This window comes from Rhinolophus sinicus, linkage group LG11 (assembly GCF_036562045.2).
Source record: "Rhinolophus sinicus isolate RSC01 linkage group LG11, ASM3656204v1, whole genome shotgun sequence".
NCBI classification, from domain to species: Eukaryota; Metazoa; Chordata; class Mammalia; order Chiroptera; family Rhinolophidae; genus Rhinolophus; species Rhinolophus sinicus.
This window is the reverse complement of record NC_133760.1, coordinates 72796224-72822719: the sequence shown is the minus strand read 5'-3', so window position 1 is coordinate 72822719 and position 26496 is coordinate 72796224. Positions and strand designations below refer to the sequence as shown.

Sequence of the window (26496 nt, the reverse complement as noted above, 5' to 3'; positions counted from 1 at the left end):
GATCTACATTGTGCTGGCAATGATAAGAGCTGTGTTTTTGGAAGATGACTGGCTGTAGAGAGGAAATGGATTAGAGAAGGAAAATGAATTAGCAGCAATGAGACTAATTAGGAGTCTTGGCAGAGATGGTGAGATCTCAGATTTAGAGAATGTGATAGGATTTGAAAAGGTCGGGAAATGTTTTAAAAATTCTAATTTAGGATTGACAGGAGTTGGAAACCAGTGGGAAGTGCAATGAGAGACAAGCACAAGTTGAAGATGAAGTTATGCTTTGTAACTTGAGGGAGAGTGGTTACACCTTTGATTGTAAGGAGAGTGGGAGGAGGGACAGGTTTTTGGCAGACGATAATGGATTCAGATTTGTACGTGTTCAGTAGAGCATCTGTTCTAGAATGAAAGTGGAAATGCTGCTCCGAAACATGACCTCGAGAAAGGAAAAGTTAGCAGTTGATGGCAGAGAAGAATAGTTAAAGCAATGAGTGTAAATAAAATCACCAAAGGAGTTGAATTTAGAGAGAAATAGTAACAAATATAAAGAGATGATAGAAATATGGGGGGCTACAGTATTAAGAAGAGGATGTCAAATTCAAACATGGTCAATTTTTTAGTCATCTTTATTTTAAATACCACCAGAATTTTTATTAGCCGAAGAATGCATTTTGTATAAAAAGTAATTATTCACTTTCTGCATTGTAGTACTAATTGGTTTTGTAATACAACATTCTTAGTATAAGTTGGGGAGACATAATTATGTGAGAGTTTATGTGTATCTACAGCAATATATTTAACAATCATCATCATATTTCCTCTGGAGAATTTATTTATTCTGATTTTTTTAAAACTAAAGTCCATACTTATTCAAGTTTTCTTAGTTTTTACCTGATGGTCTTTTTTTCTTCCAAGGTCCCATCCAGGATGGTGCATTATATTTAGTGATGATGTTTCCTTGGCTGTGACAGTTTCTCAGACTTGACAGTTTTGAGAAGATCTGGTCAGGTATTTTGATGTCCCTCAGTTGGGATTGGCCTGATGTATTTCTCATGATGAGACTGCGGTTGTGGTTAGACCACAGAGTCCTCATCACGTCAAATCAAGGGTAGTTCCTGTCAACATGACATCGCAGTTGATGTTAACCTTGGTCATCTGACTGAGGTAGTGTTTGTCAGGTTTTTCCACTGAAAAGTTATTCTTTTATTTCCCCTTCCATATTGTACTCTGGAAAGATGCCATTATGCGCAGTTTACACTGAAGGAATAGGAAATTATTTTCCACCTCCTTGAGGGAGCAGTAGCTACGTATATTACTTGCAATTTTACTGAATGGAAGATTTGTCTCTTCATGCCCCAATTATTTATTTACTCAATCATTTTTTATGCCAGTATGGATGCATGGATATTTATTTTATACTTTGGCTTATAATCCAGTATTGCTTTACTTATTTTTTTCCCTTTATTCCATTAACATGGTGAGTTACATTTGTTGAATTTAAATGTTATGAAAATGTTAAAATTTCTGAAACAAACCTCATATGTTCATGAAGTATATTGTCTTTTCATATATTGTTGAATTTAATTTGCTAACATTTTGTTAAATATTTTATATTTGTGTTCTTGAGGGATAATCATCTGTAGTTTTCATTTTTCATATCTTTGACCAGCTTTGGTATCACGTCAGTAATGGCCTCAATACAAGGTCTGAGCTGTGAAGCAGTCTCTCTTCTACTTTCTGATAGATTGTGTTAAAATGGTAATAATTATGCCTAAAATATTTGAAAGAACACCAATGTAGCCATATCTAAATCTGTTTCAAGGAAAGAATTATATTTTGAATTGAATGTCTTTAATTGAGAGAGGGATTTTAAATTTTCCATTTCTTCTTAAGTTAATTTTGGTAATTACTGCCTTTTGAAGAATGTGCCCATTGCATCTAGATTGTCAAATTTATTGGTACTGGGTTCATAATACTCCCTCATTGTCACTTGAATGTATGTAGGATAGGTAGTTATATCCCCTTTGTATTGCTAATACTTCCAATTTTTTCTTTTTTATCTTTCTGTTCAATCTGGCTAGAGGCTTGTCTGTTTTAGTGAAATTTTCAAATAGCCAGTTTTTTGTTCATTGATTTTCTCTATGTTTCTGTGTTGTATTTGATACAATTCTGCTTTTAGCTTTACTTATTTTGTTGCTCAAATTATTCCAGTTTTGACCATTGGCTCCCTGTCCCTTTGACATAACTCCGTTATTGCTACAGCTTGTGTGCGTTTTTGTTTTGAGCCCTTCCTTACTTTCTGGCATAATGGTGCTCCAGGTTCATCTTATCTATTTACTACTTCAGCCTTTGAATCAGCCAATTCTCCAAAAACCTTGATTTCTTTTATTAAAGAAGAATATGAGAAACCAGTATCTGTGCCGTAGGTGCAGTCTGATTTTTAAGTTGCTGCAGCGTCCATTTATTTTAAGTTGGTAAGAATTCCAGACATGAGGTATTTGGTAAAAATGCAGCAATGAAAGTTTTCTCCCAGACAGACAATAGTCTTGAACGCAGTAAATGTTCAAGCACACATACACACATATACAATCAGTTACACTTCAATAGAAAACTACAGAAGTGGCATAAAAATCTTTTTAAAAGTCATTTAAAAAAATCTATGGAAGGCGCTTTAGCCAGCTTTCTAAACATTTCTTGAGTTTATTTCATAGGAATAAATTGATCTATTTCCCTTCCTGTTCTTCTTAATGGAAAATTTCTTCAGAGAAGGAATCTTTGACATTTTTATAAAAGTTTAAGCATAATGTGACTTTCTTGAGTTATGCATAGATTAGAAGAATTTCAGGAGCTCCAAACTCTTCACAGAAATCACCTTTTTGACCTTCACAGCCTCTCATAGGGCCGAAAGAGGGTAGACGTTAGGACAGGAAAGCTTGATCCCCAGTGTGGATTTAGAACATCAAGGGATAGAATGGTTTAGAATTTCTCTGTGGTAAAACATAAAGTTTTCATCATCAGCTCTTAAAGGATAAAAAGCCTGAGGCATAACAAGCAAAAACCTATGACCAGACTCTTATGGCAATGAACCAGATTTAATTAGATTTTGTGGCTATGATGTATAATTCATTGAAGACCTCAAGGTTTTGTATGTAAGATTTCTTTTCAAATGAATTCTGAAAATTGAAATATTCAATCCAATAAACATCTGCTAAGTGTCTGCTGTAATCAGTGTTAGATACAAGAAGGTAAATGTTTTTTGTCCTTAAAAAAAAAATCATGAATAAAATTAACTATGGGTGCTCTGTTACTGTTCTGTAGATCTATCATATTAAGAGTGCAGCTAAGGGAACTAGTTAATGAAACTTCAAAGATTCAGGAAAAGATGTAGGTTTTTGCAATGGCTAATTTATATCCACGCCAGTGGTGGAATCAAGCACAGAACATAATTTATCATCAATAAATTAATATATTCATGAATGGAACACCATCTACTAATCCTGATAAAGGATGGCTACAAAGAAAGTAAAATGCTATCCAGTAAGAATCCTATAATCTATCTGTGAAGAGAAGGGTATATAGATGGAACAGTGAAATAGGAAATACCCTTATATTATTAAGGAAAATTATGCATTATTTAAAAATTAAAAGTCTTCACTATTTCACTCTAAACAAAACATTTTAGAAAATCACCCTAGTTGTATCCTTATGGAATATAATAGTCTAATACTGTGAATAAGTAAATGAGTCTTGGGTTTTATAGTTATGTATATTGGAAGCTCATGGACAATTTTATTTTCTGAGTCATATTCTATAAATCTTTTCTGCTTCGACCTAATGTATATATTCACAGAAAAGTTTCCAATAAGTAAAGCACTTGGAATCTGCTAATTTGTTTTTGTAATTATTTCAATGCAATGAATGGTTAATTTTGTTTTTCTTATGCTTACTTCTCCTCCTTCATTCTTACTAAGAACCAAATATATATCTTTATGTCCTTTTTTAAAAACCACTTTAACATTTTTTTCTCACTATCTTTCATTTTTAATTTTTACAAAAGTGTTTCAATGTATTGGCTTTTGATTTTTAATTGTTGGCCTGCTACTCACATTAAATTATTCATTCATTTATGCATTTAACTAATATGTAGGGAATTTTTCTTTAATTCCAGCCCTTGTTGTAGGTACTGAGAATACAGCACTGAACAAAGTAGGAATAGTCCTGCCCTCACTGAGCTCACATTCAAATGCAGAGAGACAGACAATAAACAAATAGACAAGAAATATATGCTCTGTCAGCTGATGATAAGTCCTATGGAGAAAAATAAAGCAGGGATAGACTTAATATTCTGAGATTTTATACAGTGTGCCAGAAAAGTGAAGCTGTCATTCTTTGAGAATAAACAGCATTTATAAGAATGCCGCTATCTCAGCCCTCTCTGCTGTTCTCTGGATTGAATTACTGATCGGCAGACCTTATCAATGAGGACGGTTATTTGAGAGCCAGGAAATGATTATTTGCTTTACATGGCAGCCTGCCTGTGAGAGACTGGGAGTGTTCTAACGGCTGCTTCACTCCTCAGGGCAGATGCTTGATTAAAAGAAAAACAAGAAGAAAAACTTGTAAAAATTGTTCTTACTTTAACACTAAGATGCTAGGTGGTTTCTGAGAATACTTAGTGAAGGATAAAAACAAAAACTAGTGCTATTTCATATCTGAATCAATAAATCTGGACCCTGACAACTCTTAAAATTGTCTGTGGCGTCATCATTGCTCCCAGAGCTAGAGAGACACAATAGTGAGGGGTATTGTCAGGCATTTTGTTTCCCAGTTATGGGGAGACGCCTGTAAAATTTTCATGTTTTTGTAATTTTGAGATGGGGAATGGAACATCCACATCCTGTTTTCCTAGAATGATGCCTGCCCCATGACCTCTCTATTTAAGTGCTTGACTAACTCAATCTGGGAGCTAGTCTTGCTTTTGTTTCTTTGTGAAAGGGAAAGAAATCACTTTAACCATCAAACAAATCTAAGAAACTTTTAGAGATTTCTTTTCAAAAGAAGGTGGAGGCCAAGTTAATGTTTATAGTTCCTGAGTACATATGCAGTTGAGTACTACCTCCTTTCACATATGAAAATTTTACTTCAATTATCAGTAATATTGCTAATAATGCTTTAGGGCACTATTGCTGGGTGAGGGTCTAGGAATATCTGAGTTATCCCTGTTATAGTAATTTTTTTTTCCTCAAAAGGAAAATAGATGCACTGGGCAGTAGTTGGTAAAATACCAAAGCTAAATAATTCTTTTTTGCATCAGTTTCCTCCCTTGTAAAGTAGGTATAATAATTGTTTCTACCCCACAGTGTTGTTGGGAGTTATATATAAGTAGCACTTATAAGGCATCAGAAGCTAAGCTTGTCTGTTGCTTCCTTGTTTTTTGAACAAATAATGATAGAATGGTCTCAAATATGGCCTCTAGAGCTAGATTTCCTGTATTCAAATTCTTTCCCACCACTTAACTAAATGGCTGACCTTGAGCAAGTTATTTAATCTTTCTATAATAAAAAATAATATCCAGCAGATTCCTGTGTGGAACAAATGAATTAATACAAATATTTAGAATAGAACCTGGCATATTGTAAGTGCTAGAGAAATATTTGCTGTTGATACCGTTACTACTACTACTTATTTATTAGTGTGGCTTTGACACCCAAATGCTAATGTGGTATTCTAAAGAGCTAGGCTGAATCATATAAAGGTCTCCTTTTCCTGCTGCCAAGAAAACCTAAGAAACCACAATCCAAATAGGCCAGGGTCTGCTCTGCCTGTTTTTCCCCAAATCCACATGTGACTTCTCAGCTCTTACGCTCTAATGTCAGCTATCCGGGGGCAGAGGAAACACACTAAGTAAGACCAATACCAAGATGTTTTTCCCAATGCCTCGAAAGAGCCTGTTCTAGAGCCACTTGTAACTGTGGCAATAACCCTGAGACAAGCTGAATGTGGGAAAGCGTCCAAAGAGAGATTGTGAACAAGAAAAAGATGAGGGCAGGTCCACCTAGGAATGGGACCTGGGCCACTTAACAATCCAACTGGAGAGAAGAGACGTAAGTGAAAAAGATGGCTGCAGGCCACTCGTGATTTTTCCAGGCTCTGGAGAGAAAGAACGACTCTAAGGGTCCACACTTCAGTCCTTGCCCACTTTAACGTAACCACTAAAATGTCTTAGGAGTTGAAGTGACCTTTTTCAATTCTGGAAGACCATGGCCAAATCTGGAAATCAATTCAGACATTCTTTTAAGACCAACTGACCAAACATCAATTTGCCTAGTTATCTCATCCAAACCAATTTATGTAATGAACAAGTCTAATTCATGTAAAGCTAAAGCACGGAACATCAACTTGCTGAAAGAGCAGTTCGTGGGACACTGACATAACAGTATTTTGCACCAGGTCTAGCGCTGTTTGCTGCTGCTTGAGGCAGAGCCCAGGCCGTGTTAGTACCAGGTGGGGCATCTATGGTCAACTGGAGAACATGCCAGAAGCTGTACTCAGCTCCAGCCAGAATCTGCCATGGAGGATATGGACCAGGTGTTACCAGAGCATCCAAGTTTTTAAATGAAGGCTGACATCTGAACTTTTATGTGAATTGTGCTGACATTTGTGCTTTGTCAAATACTGAAATTTAAAAACAAAAACAAAACAAATGCTGTGCTGGCCAAATGTACCCTATATATGGGCCCAACTCTCCCTGGGTGCCTGAGGTGACACTGGACATGTGTATATCCGTCCTCGTGCTTCCAGCTAGGTCAGCATGGCCCAAAGCTCAAAATATAGTGACTTGTAATTTTGCTGAGGCACAAATTTGTACCCCAAATGCTCCAGGGTTGACTTCTGAATGTGATTTACTTAGCTAGTCAATGTACTTTGTTCTCTGCCCAATTTCTACATTTCAGTGTGGCTTTAGGTTTTTTTTAAATCAAGTTAGAACAGTACCAATCATGAAAAAAAGCTTTTTCTTTTTTTTAAAAAAAAAGGGCTCTGGGAATCAGGAGAGGCAGTCAACTTCTAGTGTTGGAGAAAGAAATGAAGAGAAAATGATAAGGTCTACTAAATATTTAACTAGAAAATAGTTTGAGGTAGAATTTAATGAAGGGTAACAAGAGGAATTTTGAGTGGAAACAATTAGCGTTTTTCAGACCATGGTAGCAAAAATTAGACAAGAAGTACAAAGAGATTATTTGAAAATACTTTACTTCATTTTACAGGGAAATTTATGTGCTATAGAGTATTTTTGAAATATTAACTTTGATTTTTAAATATTAATTAAACATTTTTGAGAGATGAGGGGTAATACTTGCGAATGTCGAAAAACTGTGGGGTGCTTTATAAGTGATCCTAAATTCTTTTTAATGTTTAGATCCCTCAGATAGATTGCTATTTACTTTCATATTTCTAGTACAATTTTCTATTCATAGGAGTTCCTTGATAGATTTAATGTTTTGAATTATTTAAATGTGTCTTCCAGTTTTAAACATTTATGGTTTAAATATATATATTTTTTCTGTCAAATCCAGAAATTGCACACGTGCCTTGGGTAGTGAAAGGGGCCACATGCCTCAGACTTGGAGGAATATATACTGTTGTTAACACCCAAACAATACAGTCCATGGTTTGAAATCATCTCTTTGCATATCCTTATCTTCTTAAAATATTTAGCTGAATATATTATGACAGGAGGTTTCTTCCAGGGTTGTGGTGTTTCCTGGGTTAGAAATAATATTGAATGAAACAGCCTTTTGTGTTTTCCCTTTTGAAAACATATCAAAAGGTTTTGGCTGAAAATACCAGGTGCACATTTAAAATGAAGTATTGGAATCAACATAGAGTATTTGGATTGGACTAGCAGAATCTGTTTGTAGTTTCCTTCAAAGTGAGGGTTTGTGGAACAGGCTAGACCCTTTAAGCCTAAGGCCTGATGGCAATTACATGGAGAGACTTCTCCCACCCCGAAATCGCCCGCACCATTTCTTCTTGTCCCTTTGATCTAGTGTGCTATCTTCCAGCATTTTGGGATATAAGCAAACACAGAAGCTCTAGGACAAAAACTCAGATATTAGCTTAAGCTTAATTGTCTGGATGGAGAGGTTTCTAGCAACTGAACAATTACAAACAGGGGAACCAATAGCCCAGACAGCATAGAGTTTGTCAAATTGTAAAGGACTAGATTAGTGGAGAGTGAAATTTCATTCCTAATTGTTACAATTCACTCTTCCTTCTCAAACTTCCTTTTTCTTTTTTCTTTCTGTAAAGCCCTTCCTTGAAAGCATTATACTTTCAAGTGAGAAATGCTTCTGGGAAATTTTTAAAAGGCACGATTTGGAGACATTGGTTATTTTCTACTTTTTAGAAGCCACTATCTAATATGGGAGATGACTTGTGAGGTCTAGCATAAATAGTTACTCAAAAGAACATTACCCCCCTTACCCTCACGGGTAAGGGGGATCGAATATATGGTGATGGAAGAACTGACTCTGGGTGATGAACATACAATGGGATTTATAGATGATGTAATACAGAATTGTACACCTGAAATCTATGTAATTTTACTAACAATTGTCACCCCAATAAATTTAATTAAAAAAAAAAAAAAAAGAACATTACCTCATGAGTGCTCAATAAAATATGCCACATGTAAAGAAATTACTTATGTTTTTAAACTGGATTTCCATCCAAAATGGGGGAAGTTTCACTAGTAATACCAATTCTTTTATACATTGCCTTTTCTGGTTAGTTTTCAGATACCTATACCTGTGTCCTCTCTGAACTAACGTGTTTACCACCCTATTATGGGCTAGTTATTCATTCATTCACAAATCTTTTTAAAGCACTAATTATATGCAAATCCTGTTGATTAAAATTTTTATAAATAAATCAAAGAGAATAAGGGAAAATACACACAAATATTTACTTTTTAAATGCTCGAGTATTATGCAAGAAAGTAGTACTCTTCTGAGATTCTTTTTAATTAAAGTTTATTGGGGTGACAATGGTTAGTAAAATTACATAGGTGTCAGGTGTACAATTCTGTAATATATCATCAATCTGTCACATTGTGTGCTCACCACCCAGAGTCAGTTCTCCTTCCATCACTATATATTTGACCCCCCTTTACTGTCCTCTATCACCATCCCGCAACCTTACCCTTTGGTAACCACTAAACTGTTGTCTGTGTCTGTCTTGTTTTTTTGTTTGTCTTGTTCCTTTGTTGCTTTCAGTTCTATATCCTGCATATAAGTGAAGTCATATGGTTCTTGACTTTTTCTGTCTGATTTATTTTGCTCAGCATAATAATCTCAAGATCCATTCACGTTGTCGCAAATGGCAGTATTTTATCTTTCCTTATGGCAGAGTAGTATTCCATTGTGTATATCTTTTGAGATTATTTTGGCAAGTTACTAGGATTTGTTGGCAAAGAGCTTTGTTTTTGGTGAAATAATTGAAATACCATTTGCTTTGGTCCATGTTATACTCTGCATTTTGAATTAACTCTGTGCTGTCTCTACAAAGACTACACTACAAATTCCTTTTGGACAAAATACTGTCTTTTAAATTTTTCATTGAAGTTTATTTTCTGCCTACCACAACTTCTTCTTTGTAAGAAATCTTATAAAAGCTTATTTGTTTTTAAGATCTTTGACTAGTAATGGTGATGCCAAAGCCCAGAACAAAATAGTCAGTGTTTTGACTTCTTATCATTATTTGATTTTGCAATCATCTTCAAAGGCTTTATAATCTTCTTTCCTCTCAATCTCCAAATGACTTCATAAATTTATAAAATTAGTGACTTAAAACATTCTAATTTTACTTTTTTTAAAGGAATTTTATGATATTATTTCAGATTGTTGAGTTTTCCCTAGGATACAATACTAAATATAAAAAAATTAGGTCTATTAAATTAGAAAAGTTGAATTTTACTTACTTTGAAAATTGACTTTTAAATATATTCACAATCATTGTTGCTTGTGTTTTAGTACTGAAATAATTATATACTTTAGTCTGAAGGAGAAAATACTGTCTTTTAATAAATCTGATAAAATTGTTTGTTTTCCAATGTTGTTTTGCTATTAGGTAATTTGGGCTCTTGGGATCTGCTCGTTTGCCTGCCTCCTAGGAAAGCTGGTGGAAAACCCTGCATATCCAAGGAAGATATGTGCCAGTTAGGTTTACATCAAAAGGTAAATATTATTTTTCAGAACTGTACATCAATCAGCTCTATAGTTATTATCATCAGGACTTCTTGTTCTATAATGTTACAAAAGAAAAAAAAATCTTAAAAAATTACATCCATTACATCTTTGGAGAAAGATCCAATGGCCATGCCTTATATGATTTACCATAAAATGGTGACCATTTGTTGTTTGATAGGATCCCCCTCAAGTTCAGCTGCTACCAGTAAGGGCCCAGTTTTACCTTGTAGGACCCCAAACTTGACCTAGAAGTTTATAGCCTATGGAATGTTGCTTACCCTGGCCACAGGTTCATCCAAAGAAGCAACGTTTTTATTCTCTAGATCACTATTTTCAAACTTAAACTGGTATCCCAAATTATAATAAAATTTGTACAATTTCCTATTAACTTTTAAAAAGGACATCCAATATTTACTATTTTGTGTGAATGTTTATAAACGCTTTTAGAAAAGTTACCTAAAAATTATCAAATGCTGCAATGTGCTAATCAGTGTGCTGGAACTTTATATATGTTCTATTTTTGATACCTATAGAAAATTGGTGAGAAAAGGGTCAACACCAATAGCTAGTTTTCAGTAGCAAAATATCGTGTTTCCCCGAAAATAAGACCAGGTCTTATATTAATGTTTTGCTCCAAAAGATGCATTAGGGCATATTTTCAGGGGCTGTCTTATTTTTTTCCTGTACAACAATCTACATTTATTCAAATACAGTCATGTCATCTTCTTCTGGAACATCGTCATAACGCACTAAATGTGTCCGTCTGGCTGACGATCTTAACTGGGGCTTATTTTGGGGGAAACACTGTAGTACTGAATTAGCCACTCTGATCACTTGATATTTCTGCAACTGACAGTCCTAATAATGCGTTCTTCCTTCTTACTCTTTACTCCCTTGGCTTTTGGGCTGAGCACATTATTTTGGTACTTGTACGTCTTTGGCCATTCCTTCTCTGGGTGGTTTTTATTTGTTTCTTTGTTTGTTTGTTTTATTTTGTTTTTAATAGCTACCTTTTCTCTGCCCATTCTTAAATGCCTGTGTTCCCAACACCACTTCCAGGGTTGCAGCTACGATTTGTAGATGATTCCCATATCTATGTCTGAAGGTCAAATTGCATTCCCAGGCTTCGGGCTGTCAGGCCTGCAGATCACCATTTCTATGTCACAAAGACACCTCAAACTCTACACAGAGAAAACCAACTCATTGTTCTCCCTGGTAAATTTACTTCTGCTCCTGCATTCAGAAGCTATGCATAACTTCTGTTCCGTTGGTCATAAGCATTATCAATTACTCTGTCACCATCTAAGATAGAAATCTGGTCTTCACTTTTGAGCCCTTCTTCTCCCTGGTCATGTGCATTCTGTCAATCATCAATACTAACAAATTTAATTCTTAAATATTCCTCAAATATTTTACGTACTACTAAATATTTCTCAAATATCCATACTTACTACCTTTATTCTTGTCAATCACCATGTCTCACCAAGACTATTGCTGAATATTCCTCACTGCTTTTTCTTAAGCAAACACTCTGCCCCTGAAATCCACAGTGATCAGAGTGAAAAATATAAAATGCTGAACTAACCTGGTTACTCCTGTGCTAAAAATCTTGAATGGCTTCCCATCGACTGTAGGATAAAGTCCACAATATTTGCTGTGTCTATCAGTCAACATCTGAGCAGGAGACAAGTGCCATACTCAAAAGAATTTAACGGAAGAGGAACCAATGGAAGAGCTTTTTACAGAGGTTTGGCAGGATAAGAGAAACAAACAATATTAGGAACCCCAGAAACTGGCAGCATCATAAGCTTTTACCCACCTCTAGACCAAAGAAGGATAATGCAGAAGGAATGGCATAGCAGGACTTAATGAAAGCTGGAGCCAAGAAAGAGAGGGCAGTGGAAAGGAGTCAGCCATTGCCAAGTCTAGCCCTGCAGAGAGGGAGCTGGGAGGATAAGAGCCCAACCGCTCTCTACTCCCCACCTCCTATCCTTGCCAAGGCCTCCAGTTGGTACCAGGTACCATTCTCAGTATTGACATATTTATGTCCATTCTTTACATATGTGACAACTAAAGCACAGAGAGGTTAAGAAAATTGTCTAAGTCCTCATAGCTAATAAATGAATCCACCAGGATTCAAATCCAGACAGTCTGATTTCAAATTCTGTTTTCTTAATCATATCACCATAGAACCTTTCTAAAATATTTAGTCACTGCATTTACCGTCTATTCTAATGACTATTCTTAAAGAATAAACAAATTCTAAATGATACCTGTTAGGAACTGTCACTTTAGAGTGTGAAGACTTTGAAGCTTCACGAGCCAGGTCCTCTGTATGTAAATATGAATATTCAAAGCAGAAGTTGCTTCTGATTTGTTGGGGGTGTGGTAGGGTTATCAATGAGTGTAGAATGAACAAAGCAAGAGTACCTGCTCAATGAAAATTACTGATCATGTCAGAGCTTTGGAATTTAAGTGCTTAATGAAAATGACCATAAGATCTGGTATAGAAAATGAATGGTCAGGAGTCTCTGTCGTCAGGAGGAGAGTAACATAAATTCAGAACTGGAGTGGTCCATGAGATGCTGCAAGAGAAGTGAGGTCCACTCTTAGAGGTAGCACGAAATTTAGTAGTTGGGGGCATAGCTCACCTCTAACAGACAGGCTCTAGCGTTTCAAGAGCAGAGAGATTCACTTCTAGCTCTAAATGTTTGTAGGATTAGCAGCCCCTAAAACCCAGACGCTGTTTTAGTACTTGGAGCACTGAGAACTACTGAATTGGCTGTCATTTTAAAGCATACAAGGACGTTTTGAGGTGAATTTGACGGAATGGTAATTGCACGTTAGAGACATGGGGGATAAAAACACTTTTCTTTGATTAGCTGGTTCTCTTTTTGGCATTAATCCTTTTACTACTTATGGGTGATATTAAACAGCTTTTTTGATAAAGTAAAAGATATGAATGCCTGTACAGATCTAATGAAGAAAAAGTACAGTCCTATAAGACACAATGTTAAGTTTGTGTCACTCCCAATGTTCATGAGTAACAAAACAAAAAAATTTTCTGCTGGGTGTTTTCTTGTGCTCTATAAACAGTCCAAATTCCAATGTGTGTTTTCCGTAATGAGTTAATGGTGTTACCGTAGTTTTACTTTTTTGATTTATAAACATGTTCTAAATGTTTATAATTAGTATTATCCATTGGTTCTTATTAAAATGTGTCACGAAATAAGAATGATTTTTTGCTTTTACTGCTGACAGTATGTAATAAAAACAATTTAGATGCAGTTAACACAGATTAGGATTGTAGAAGGTACGTTGGAATTGAAATCTTTGTAAGGCACACTTTCTTTCTCCCAATTTGATCTCGGAAATATCCCAGGCTCAAATGTTGTTACCCTTTTTATATGCATTCTAATCCTTTCAAATGTATGAAAGATTTTCTGCCAAGAAAAACAGAACAGCAATCTATAACACACACACACACACACACACACACGGTGTCAATGTGGGTTCACCCATTGTAACAAATGTACCCTCTGGTGGGGAATGTTGATAGTGGGGGAGGTTGTGCATGTGTAGGGCCAGGGGTATCTGGGAAATCTCTGTCCCTTCTGCCCAGTTTTGCTGTGAGCCTCAATCTGTCCCCCAAAATAAAGCCTGATAGACTATAATTATTGCAATGTTCAGCTGGAGAAGCTCATCATATAAAAATCAGCTAATCCAAATGAAAAGTTCTTTCATGATGTTCCAGTTGATAATGATGCAAATCTTATAAATTTTATGATGCACATAAAAATGAGAATAATAAGCACTAGGAGATAGAAGATCATTATTAGGTATAACAATTGAAAAGGTAAGATATGTGTGATGTAGTTGATTTACCACCCACCGTCCTTGAGTGTGTTGATTTCTTTGTGCTGAGTCATTCAGGTGAACGGGTTAGTCTGTTGCTCAGTTCCAGAGTAGAATGGAGATGCTATTTATGGTGTCATGGGTCACTCTGGTTATGTCATCTGCTGCAACTCTGAATTCTAAAGATGTGCTTTGGAGCAAAGAGCAGGGGAAGAGGTCACTGGGTGGGGTGGGAAAACAGGAGGCGGAAAGGGAGTCATTGCTTCCCTTGACTTGGCTCTGGTTTGCTGAAGTACGTTCTTTGTGGACTCTGAGTCAGTTCATCCCTCTGACCCAAGGTCTGAAATTAAAAGTCATCTCTGATAGGACACAGCAACTTACTATACACTGTCTCTGCAGCATCTGTACAAATTCTCCTGGCCAGTTAGTTCAGTTATCGTTTTCCATGTTACCAGGATGCTTTTGTTTCTTTCAGTTTATGGAGGACAATAGGCCCTAGATGCCCAAGTGAATTTGCCTGATGTGGGGACACATGGCTGAAGTTTATTGACTTTTGAAGCTTTTCACATCTATTGTAGAAATACTCTTTGTGTGTTAACTTAAGAAAAAACCCAAACTTCTGTTATGAGTTCTCCATACTTTTGCAGTGCTCTGTCCCTTCCCTCCAGCCAGCCTGTCTTTGGAAGTCAGAGTGGAGAACTTGATAAAAACCCTCTTCTTTACCTGCACGTGGTCTCTGAACCTTCTTACTTTGAATTTGAGAAATGTAGGCATCTCTGAAATCTTAGAGCATTTTCTCAATTCCCAGTGCAATACGAATTCGAGTGACTACAACTATGACTGAATTATTGAACTGATAAAATCTTAAAGCAGAAGTGAAACTTAGAGACCAAAGGCTCTACATGAGAGAGAAAAGCCAAGTGATGTGCTCAAAGTTGCCAATGTGAGGGGGGTACAACCAGTGTTTCCGGGTCCCTCTCTTTTCTCCAACTGGAGCTGAGTTCTTGTTATCTAGTCATTCCATCAGGACACGGTAGAGAAATTATATTTTATTAATTTAGATGAATTAATTTGAAAGTAATCAATAGTTGTGCAAAAATGAATCTGATATTCAAGCTAATTGACATTGATCTCTTTCTGTTGGTTTACACAAGGCTTTACCACACTTGGCATTATTTTTGAGATTTTGTTGATAATAGCTAGTTAATCAATCTATAAATTCAGAAGAAGAGAGAATTAGCTTGTTTCTTTTTTCTTCTTTATAAGTTAAAATAGATGTTTGAATTTATGATAATATTTATGAAGCTTCTTAAGAACAAGTTTTTGTTAAAATAGAGTTTTGTGGTGATGGGGCTTTATCTTTGGAATCAGTAATGTTCTTTCAATATGAAGGGAAACGAACTTATGAAACAGGTTTAGCACAGAATTTCCTCTAAATGTCTGATTCAAGTCAACAAGGGCATTTGGAACTTTGGAATTTAGTTGACTTTGAGGTATGTTGAGTACTATTTTCTGCCAAAGCTAAATTTGTAACTGTCAAGTTATGTGTGTTGCTCTATTTCCCGTAAGGACAGAAGTATTTCCTTTTATTTCTAGCAAATATCATGGCTTTGAAATACAACAAGTTTTTCAAAATTTTGAAAATTGCTAAGGGCAAGTTTTTTATTTTATGTTATCAAATAAATCACTATATTATTCTGGATCTGAAAGTTGACTTGCATTTGAGGGCAGAGTGTGGGTGGTGTAGACAATACCTCACACCTTGTTATCCTCTGGGTCTTTGCCTTTCCTTAGTTCTAGAATTTATGACTGCCTAACCCACTAGAATCTTTTCCTTTCCTTTCAGGTAAACACATTACCAGAAATACAGCATCAGCTTTGCAGAAAGGAAGGATTATGTCAAATAATTAGAAGATTTCCAGGTAATCTTTCATTTGCTTCCTTATGCATAAACACGTGAGATATGTAGTCTCCCGTAGCAGACTCCCACTGACAGAAGAGATCTCAGATCAACATATTAACCTCCATCGTCTACCAATTCCATTATCACAAATCTGTGAGAATCCACAAGGTTTTGCCAATGAATAACCTTGATAATAAGGAAAACAAGAAAAACATTAATATTCTTCCTTTTAGTTATGCCTTCTAACTTTTTAGATGAATATTCCTTTCTTCCTATGTGTCTTTAAAATAACTGCTGCTTTTTTCAAAAAAGCAATTATTGTAGTACTTCTTAATTATATAAAACTCAAAGTTTTAAAAAATCATTTCTTCATGATTAAGTGATTCTGATTCTAACAAATGTGTTTCTTCTTTCTGAAATCCTCCCGGTTTATCTGTTTAAGACAGGCTACGGAATGGCTAAATTCTATATTTTGACAATATTAGAAATTTGGGATAAAAATTACCATCTCATTTTCTCATAGGTTCCTAGGGTGGAAAGCAATATCAGATGTTATGAGTCTCCATAGATGAAATTATATTCTACTTTAAAACTCATCATGAAAGAGTTCCTCAAATTTCTAGTTTAAAAACCATTTAATGTTTAACAACTATGCCCCTAGAAATGATTTCACTATATAATTAAAATTTAGATCTACATAGATTTAATTATGTTTTAAAATTAATTTGTGTCTGAGTGGAATCAGAAAACTGATAGCTTCACTTATGAGCTTTTCCATGGGGTTTCTGCTTCCACACCAAACCTAAACCACATCGGTATGTCCCATTATAAAGATTACAGTCTTCTACAGTTATTTACCAAGGATTAAAATAAAATAAAAATGAATCAGCAATTAAATTTTCAATTTAAGTAACTCATCTAAAATAAATAATAGCTGTATAAACTTGTTTCTGTAGTTTTGTTTTATATCACAGTTGTAACTGACTCTATAATCTCTAAGTTTGTTTTGTTTTTGTAAATGTCAACCGGATAGTTTTTATTTTATGAAAAAAGAGTAATGTTTTTATGAGAAGCATCTAAAGCAATTATTTCTATTAATATGTTGCTAATAATTATCTAGAAATACACTTAAGGCAATTTGAAAAAAAATTGTTTACATTTTGAAGAGTGCCTACATCTTTAAGTTTTTTTGTTGTTGCTATTTACATTTCAAACCGATTGACCCAGATTATCAAATTTCTTTAGCACTGGAGTTAGCAGAATAGAATCATAGGAGTGAATGCCCATTTATAGCCAGAAATGGATTATTAGTTTAAAAAAAAGTCCCCAAACAACCATTACATAAGTTTATATTTTATATTTGCTTCCGTATAATTAAGAAGATATTTTTCTGTTTTCTTTTGCTTTAAACATTTTTTATTCTTAAGAATATCTACAAGTTGTATATAATACATATAATCCACTCTCCACTCTGTCTAGTGTATTATTTTCTATTTATCTCTGTGACTAACAAGATAGTTTTATGTAATATATAACCTTTTAAATGGAATTATTCTTCCTGTAATGTTTTCTTAGATGTGTAGTTTTAAAAGAATATGTCTCCAGCATCATTTTATAATTTAAACTTTATAAACAATAGCTTTTGTTATAGTCTTTTTCTATGAATATGTAGTATATAACATAAACTCAATATTCACAAGGTTAAAAACATTTTATTTGTTATGGATACTAAATATTTAATATTGAATACAGATTAGTAGCAACATGTCAGTACCTAAATATATAGTACTATTAAAAAGGTAAGATAGTAAAACTAAAACAATACTATATAACTTAGCTATTTATTTAAAACCAAAATGGCCCATGGCATTTTTAGCTGTGTTTTATTTGGAGGAAGGCAAAACACAAATTTTGAAACCAGAGATTTTAGGTCTGCCACCTATTAGCTATGTAACTTAATTTCAGGGTTTTGTTTTTGTTCTTTTAATCTATAAAGTGAGGATAATGAGACCTTTTCATAGACTAAATTTTAAAAATAGATTCCATAATTGTGTGTGTGTGTGTGTATACACTGATTTGAAGAAAAAAGAATATTATATATTATACCTAAAACACAATACTCAAAACATGGTAACCAGATCATCCTAGATTTGAGAAATCAAGCAACGGGCCTCTCGATACTTAATATTTTTCCTTTATATGATTGATATCCCTACAACTTTATGTTTCTGTCAACAACTGTGAAGGGTCTGCGATTTCTTCCTACTTCCAAGCTCCCAAGTCAGCCTGCACAGCTTTGTGGGTGCTCCTGGGTCAGAGACAAATGACACTATTATTTACAGCAATCGCAGTAGGCAGACGAGCATCATTTGTCCCGGTTCACTGAATCCCAGTTCCCACAGGGCCATGAGAAGTGGGTAGGTGACACTCGTATACTTGTGGTTTTTGGTTCAAGAGAGGAACTCTGACCTTAGGGAATTTGATTGTATTATGACAGGCAGTGAGCATGTCTGCCTTTTGCCCCCGAGGGAGACATTATTTTCATTATACTGAACAAAACCTTCTTTCTGCTCTGGAGTAAGATGTCATCTCTGTATTTCAAGGCTATCTGCTATATAAATGTCTTTGAAAAGATAGTTCAGAACCAAGGTTGTCAGTGCCTCTGTTTGCAAAATGTGCAGAAATGTAAAAGATGCGTGGAGAAGTATGTCTGAGCAGTTTCAGAGAACACCTGACAAGGTGTAGCTCTGAAGCTTAAGCAATGTAGAATCCTGACCAGGCTTTAAAGTCTCGTTGTGCTTCAGTTATCTATAGAAATATGATGTTTGGCCTTGATCCATAATGAGGAGACTGCAGGATTCCACCGTGCCTTTTTCCCATACAAACGTGCTATCCTAGGTCTTATCTTAAGCAGTAGGTAGAGACAGGGATGCTAAGGAAGGCGGGATGAGCATGCTGGTAAACGTGGTTGGGACCCTGCAAGTGGGAGGACAGAGTTTGAATCAGACGTAGAGAAGAGCTTAAAGACAGCATGAAACTAACAGTCTGTTCCATCCCAAAGCTAAACAGTGTACCTGCCTTGAGACTAGTGACTCACACTGAAAGACAGACATCCATGGAATTTTTATGGGGTAACGCAAAGATTTATTTTTATCTTGCCATTGAATGCTTTGCTTTAAGAAACACAAGTTTTATCATTTTTCTTTGGCCCACATTTGTAGCTAATGTTTTTTGTTGCTTTTTATTAAGTTTGGCTTTTTGGTAAAAGGGATGTCTTTTCCATATTTGGAATATAAGTACAAAACAGAACATCAGAGAACTGTTTTATTTGGGTGGTGAGTTGTTGTTTTTGTTCTTTTTTCTGCGTCTTCACTATCCAAGAAGTCAAGGTTAGAAATGAGCCAAATTTTTGGCCATTACTCATTTTTTCCAGTGGTATCTTAGCTTTGAGCACTGCCTTTCACGTGAAGTTTGCAATGTACCCAAACATAGCATTTAGAACATTTCAAGATCTGTATCATCATTTTTTAAGTAACAAGTGAGTACATAAAGAAAAAGGAAAGCAATAAATAAAATTTAATACCTTTGATTGTATATAAACAAGACTGGATTTTAAAAAATTATAGACATTTACTACCAAATATAAAACATGTCTTTAAAATAACTATTGAAATTATTTGCAAGTATTGATCAATCATAGTTATGTATTCTCACATGGCACTGATGATTGTTTTTAATATTCCAGGTCTAAAAATTCCTGTTTATCATAGGATAGCAGTGAAATGTTGTCAGAGAATCAGGTGGCCTAGCTTGAATTTAAACAAAGCAACATGGAAATTGTTGACACTTAACACCGTTTGAAGGTTCTTATTGCTTTCATTTTTCCCCCTCCCCTCTGCTCTACTTGGAGGAGTGCTTCCCTTCAATAAGATTACAAGAAACGGGACATTCTCAGTATTAGAGAAGATTGGGGACTTATCTCTACGAGACAGGCGTACTTTGTCAGAAGGCCAAAGTTTGTTTGTTCTCTGTGCTCTCCAATGCTGCCACCCATCTCTGTGTCTCCTGGTGCTTTTTCACGCCTCTATCTTCCAAAGACTGCCACCCCTGTCCCTCACACCATTATGTTCTTTATACAAAAAAAAAAAAAAAAAAAAAATGCTTTCCCCAAGCAAAAATCATGTCTTTAGTATGACTGACTTCAGCTGGGTGATAGCAGGAAGTAAGCTGATGCAACTAATGCAGACTAAATTACACTCTCACCTCTGTCGTAAGCCTCTTACATGTATTTGCATTTTATAAAAGAAGCTTGCAAACCCAATACATTTCTAACTGGTAGGATATCTGGAAGTGCATTCAACTTCTCCTTCAGTTCACCAGCAAGCCATCCACTCCCAAAGTTGACCATATCCATCTGCTTGTCTCTGTCTCTACCACGACCAGCCTATTCCAAGTCGGCATTCTCTCATAGCCTTCCCACTTCCATTCTTGTCTCTGAAAAATACAGTCCATTATGGAGACTGTAGCCGGAGTGATCTTTCCCCCATCCCCTTCATAAATCACACAGGTTTATTAGGCTTGCTCACAGTCTGTCTAGGGACTGAACAGTGAGCCTCGGGTAACTAGCTCTCTGATGCTTGAATTTGATCCAGGGATAAATTTTATCTGGAACAGAAGTCACACACCCAAACGTTCAGGGGCCTGGTATGTGACATGACAAATGAATAATAAATTTAGAAGCTCGAGAGGCTAGATAACCTGCACATTTTCAGTATTTGGCCTGTCGTCAAATTTATAGACTCTTTACCATAAGCTATTTTGGTCTCTGAGAAAAGGAGTTGAAGACGGGAAAGTACAAGGCCACGTGCTATCACCCAGATGTAGCTTAGCAAAGTTGCAAAGTTGGAAACTTAAAGAAATCTCCCTCATGTTTCTCATCCGTGTAAAGGTTTTCTGTATTCTGTAACCTGTAAGGCTTCAATCCTACCTCCTTATCCCATCCTTGTCTCTGCTCCGTCCCCTTGGCACATCTTCACATGTCCCTAAACCCTCGGTAACTCCAGCTTCCATTTTCCTCACAAAAAAGTAATTTTGCTAACCCCTGAGGACAGTGCAGCTGGGTTTTCCATGAAAACCTTAAGCTCTGGAGCTGTGAGGGGTTGTCAGTATCTCTTCACTGCTCCTTCTTATCCTCTAGCAACATTCTGATAACTCAACATACGAGTTAATAAGAAAATTGTCACCTGGGTTAACGTCTTCCTCTCTACTTCACATCTGACGTCATTCTTGTCAAAACGATGACCCTTTCATCATGCTCCCCTCACAGCTCCTTGATCTCATCCAATCCGTGACTTTAGTTTCCCATCAGCCTCAGCCTCCTTCCGCAGCCTTGCTCAGGAACTTGCATGTGGAGAAATACTCTACCTTTGAAAGCTTCAACTAATTCACTACTTTATAATCACACTCTTTCTGGCTTTTTCACTTCTTTGATGCCCCTGAGACTGGAACCTCAGGTGACTCTTCTGATACTCTTAATTCTGCGACTTTCTCCAAGTCCATCAGCCATTTTGGGTCATAACTTTTTTTTTTCCTACCAAGCCTGGACCACTGAGTCTGCCACTTGAAATATTTCCCTTCAGGCACCTACAACATTCATATTTTTCTTCCATACTACCCATTAAACAAACAAACAAACAAAAAACCTACAATCTGATTTCTTTGCTTCACACAACAAACACTGGAGAAAATCACACAGTTTGCTGTTCTTTTTCCCGAGGATTTTCCTCACTTGTAAGATGGAGTCACACTACTCCTGCAATTGTCAGCTCAACCACCACCACCAATACAACTTACCAGTGGCATCTGAAGCAACCTTTTCTAATTTGCCTCTAAAATACTTAGGAAAACACATTAAAAAAATTAAGAAGTACTTCTAGCACTCACAATATAGAGGAATATGGGAGGAATTTCCAAGTAATCTAACGCTGATAGAAATAAATTGTAGTTCTTAATGCTCTGTTCAATTCAGTGTAGGTAAAGAAGACCCTCCCCTCCATGGTTAGACTGTATTTCACAGGAAAAACCCAGCAGAGTGTGCAGATGGCTTTGGTGTGGTTTGTCAAAGAATGTGTCCCAACAGTTTTAGCCATCCGTTGCGCTAGACAAGATCGACACCAGGACATGGAATTTAAGCTGTCCTTCACCTGTAAGCCTCAGAAAAGTCGGGTGGTGGGCCAAGGACACATTCCTTCCAAATTGAGCATATTGTTTTAAAAATGAAGAAAATATGAAGAAGAAAAGAAATATCCTGAACCCACCACCCAGAGGTGATTACTAGGAACACTGATGTATGTGTTTAATATTGAAAATTGAAACTATTATTACTCAAGAGTGTCTTCCAAGTGAAGTCTATCCAGTTTGCTGAGCAAAATGTACACTTTCTTTCCTCTGCGCTACTATTGTACCTGTGAAAGCCTCCACTGTAGCCAAACCACATTGTATCTTAGTAGTATTTGTATGTGTTTGTCTCCCCACAAGGACTGAGATTTCCTGAGGGCAGAACCTTAGTTTTCACTTCTCAAGTTTAGTGTGTGGTTATCATTCCTGGTATATAATAGTCACTGTAATATTTTTGAATGAAAGACTTGAGAGGATGCTAATGGAGGGGGTTAGAGTTCTGGAAGGGGAGCCCTGCCCATCAGCAGAATGTCTTGGCAATGCTTGAATGATTTATCCATTTACCCATTACAAGCTCAATACAGAGTTGGTGCTATAGGGCAGAGAACAGAAGCAAGAGAAATTGAAAATACTGGCTGATTCCTCTAAGGTATAATTACCAATTTTGAGTAATAAGGTATTTGCATCTAAGAAAGAACTAGAGAACACAGAAGGCAGACAGGTACCCATAAATTACATGATGCAGTAACATCTTCTAGGTAGTTACTGATCACTTTATTGCTGTCTAAAAGCATAGACTTCACAGTTTCTCACATGGTTGGTTCATCCTCATTCATGCAGGCTGGATATGGGGTGTACTTCCCTTTAGCAGTTTCATGTTTTATACCGTTTCAACCCCAAATGCTTTAAAAATGTGTTCACCACTTCTTTAGAGGAGAGGCTAAGTGCCGACTGCCAGAAGGATGGAGTAGGAAGGCGACGGTGCGAATTTTCTCACGTTACTTACCCAGTGATCTTTCAGTGCTTCCTATAGATTAACTCTCTAGGCAGCTTTCTTCATCTTAATGGTTGTGCATTTAGGGCAGAGGAAATAAATCCAATACTTCTTGCTGACTATTGTGCTTTAGCCTTTTTTTCCCATGGATCCTGGGAAAGAAAGCGAGAATGTCTGAGATATAACCAGAAAACCTAACTCAGAAAGAAAGAGAATTGATCTAGATTACAGTGGATGCCAGGTGGATTATTTTTCTTTTATAAACTCTACACCCTAAAAAAATCTCAGAAGCCCTATTTAATGAAGAAATGAAATTGTTTTGATCAATAACGGGTATGATCCTTCCCTCTTCATTCTCTCCTTAGCCCTTTCTTTTTTCCTCCTGGTAGCCTGTGAAGGCAACTTCCAGACCCTGAGCAACCCCCTAGAAGCAGCTCCAGAGAACTCAGTCTGGGAATCACTCTTCTAGATAACGAGCTCTAGAATAGACAGAGTAAAGAGCAGTCAGTGGGGATGGGAAATACTTTTGTGTTTCTTTCTATCTATCCAGCATGAAAGTTAGCAGAAATGTTGTTCTCTTTCCTCCCTGTATCCTGTTAGGTTTTTGGCCACTCCTGAGGAGGAAGTTAATGAAAATAGAAATCAAATTTTAAAAATGATCAAACATGCATTTTTAAAATTCCTTCTACTTTTCCTTTCAATTTTGCCTTTATTATACATTCATTGTGGAAATAGTAATATACATTCATTGTGGGAAGAATAGAAAATGTAGATAAAAAGAAAGAAAAATATGTAAACTTAGTGAAATTACACAATTATCCATACCTTCCCTATTTACACTCTTTACATACTAAAGTACATGCAATTCAAGTGTGAAAAAAATGATGACGTATTTATCAGTGGAAAGCTGATGAATTAAAAATTTATTAAAAATTAATACATTTATTAGTATTAAAAAATAGTCACACCATATTGTTGAGTTAAAATAAAAATATGTACTATCATATATCTTGCTGATTTATACAATATCTATGTAAAATATATATTAATATGTTTTTAAAATATATATTTACATGTATACATACATATATTAATTCATTTAATACTCCCAATATCTCCAGAAAGGAGATACCAATATTATTCTTATTTTACTTGGGTATAGCCAAGTTAGGTGAACTTTCCAGAATCATGCCTAACAAGTGGTATCTGCACATAGGCAGTGTGAGAGCCTACTTTCCTAACTACTTCACTCCGCCAAACTCCTCAGGGTGGTATTCAAGACCCCCCACAGGCTGAGGCAGTCTACACTTCTCCATGCTCACCCACTATTCCCCCAACCTAATTCTCTGTTCCAGCCGAGCTCCTCCTTTCACCGTCCTTTCAAGGGCACACTCCGATGCCCTCTCCTCTTCCTGCCTTTAACCAAATGACCTCATTTTAATCCCAGTTGAAACCTGAATGACCTCAACTTAATCAGCTCTTTAAGGCCTTTTCTCCAAATACAATCACATTCTGAGTTATTGGGTGGTTAGCACTTCAACGTATGGATTTTGAGGGGCCACAACTCAGCCTGTAACAGTGAGGGGTGGGTGGATGAAGCAAGAAAATGTGACTGGCAGTTCCACCAGAGCCATATGGAGAGGAAAGAATGATATCCAACAGAAGAAAGAGATGTTGGACAGACCAAAACAACAGATGACCTGTTATAGGTGTTTGATAAATACTTACTGATTGGTTATATGATGAAGCCCATGGAATTCTACAGACAGAACTCCCCCACCCCAATAATTTTAGAATAGGGGAATATTTATCTTTCCTTCTCTTCAGCACCAAGATCTGGGTACTATCTATCTACTGGCTGCCTAAGTGCCCTTCTGCTGGCTTATATGTCGATTTGCCTTTCTGTGCCATGCTTGATTCTTACTTTCTACCTTGAATCCCAATTTTCACATATTTTCAGACCTTGCCTCTGCTCTCCAGATCTAGCTAATATGATCATTAGTGCTGTTCTTCTCACCTCTCCCAAATGTACACTTTTTCATAAGATATACTTAAATCCAAATGAATAATTTTATTGATAAGAATTTTAGACACCACCACACACCAGTCAGAACCTCATGGAAACTCCTGAATCATGCAAATCTAATGATCACCTACACGGTCTGAGCTATTCATAGTAGTCACCCCTCTGCCTGTGAACCGTAAATCTCTAAATGACTAAATGCAGCCAAAAATCAAATGAAGATGTCAGGAGAATGATAGCCTTGCTTCATGTCCTTGAAAACGGTGGAAAAAAATCCCTGCTGCTTACTGTATAACCTGGTAGGCGGAAACTACGTAATTCTTCCTTCCACTTGGCATTTCTTAAAAACTAAGAAGCAAGCTTGTTAATGTGGCTGGAATACATACTTATACTGCACAGGGCTTCACAGCTGGCCGCTGGCAAGGCAAGAGGGAAAGTCAGTGTAGGTGAGTATGAGCTTTCAAAGACTCACTTTCTCTTGTCTTTGGAGAAACTAAACCGAGCTCTTTGACCCAAAGGTATCTCTTGCTCTTGTCTTGTTCAGGGCTTTACACATTGCACCTTTGGCATCAGACCAATCTGAATATTGGGGCAGCATGTCCATTTTCCAGTAAACATTTGGTAGCTCTTGACTTTGCTGAAGTTGCACTAAAGACCTTCTAGGTGAGGGAGCTGCTCCCTCCCTCTGCTGTTGGGAGAGCAAATCTAAAAGGTCTTGACCTTGTAAAGTTGAATGGGTTTGGTAAAACTTTACATTTCTGATTTGTGACCTCTGTCCCTCATGCCATCATGTAGATAATCTATTTCACTTAGGGAGTTTGTTACCTTGTGCCAAACACTATTACACCTTGGAACAACAGTGTGTAGCAAACTTATAATATGTGTGATTCTGGTGATTAATTCTGATTTTCAACAGACTATAAAGGAAGAGGTGATAAGAGTGATATTCACTTCTGTTGTCTAATTCTCTCCTGTAGGCCCTTATTTACTTATTTCAATGATAAACAGGCAGGTAGGATTGCATCTAAATAATGGCAAAACAACTTCTTAAAACATGAAGAACTTTAAACAATGAAAGTAGATTACATAATAATCTTCTTATATTACAAATAATTTTATTTGCACTACATAATAAAAATTCAGTAAACTGTATTTGTACTTCGTGGATTTGGTTATCTTGTTTACCCAGCCTGCGTCTATTAATTAATAGTTTATTCCCAACTATGTGCAGACACATTCCATGACTCAGAATATATGTAGGCTGCTAAAATAAACTATACAACATTTGTTTGCATTTTCTTCAACAAAT

General features: G+C 36.2%; 1 protein-coding gene across 2 annotated transcripts in view; it reads left to right on the top strand.

Moving 5' to 3' along the window:
* Positions 1-26496, top strand: part of CPED1 (cadherin like and PC-esterase domain containing 1) — a 250109-nt gene that overhangs the window by 45589 nt on the left and 178024 nt on the right. For both annotated transcript variants that reach the window (XM_019750063.2, XM_019750062.2), the window contains 2 exons: positions 10117-10223; positions 15937-16012. In XM_019750063.2, coding sequence (XP_019605622.2) covers positions 10117-10223; positions 15937-16012 — 183 coding nt within the window. The remainder of the gene's footprint in view (positions 1-10116; positions 10224-15936; positions 16013-26496) is intronic.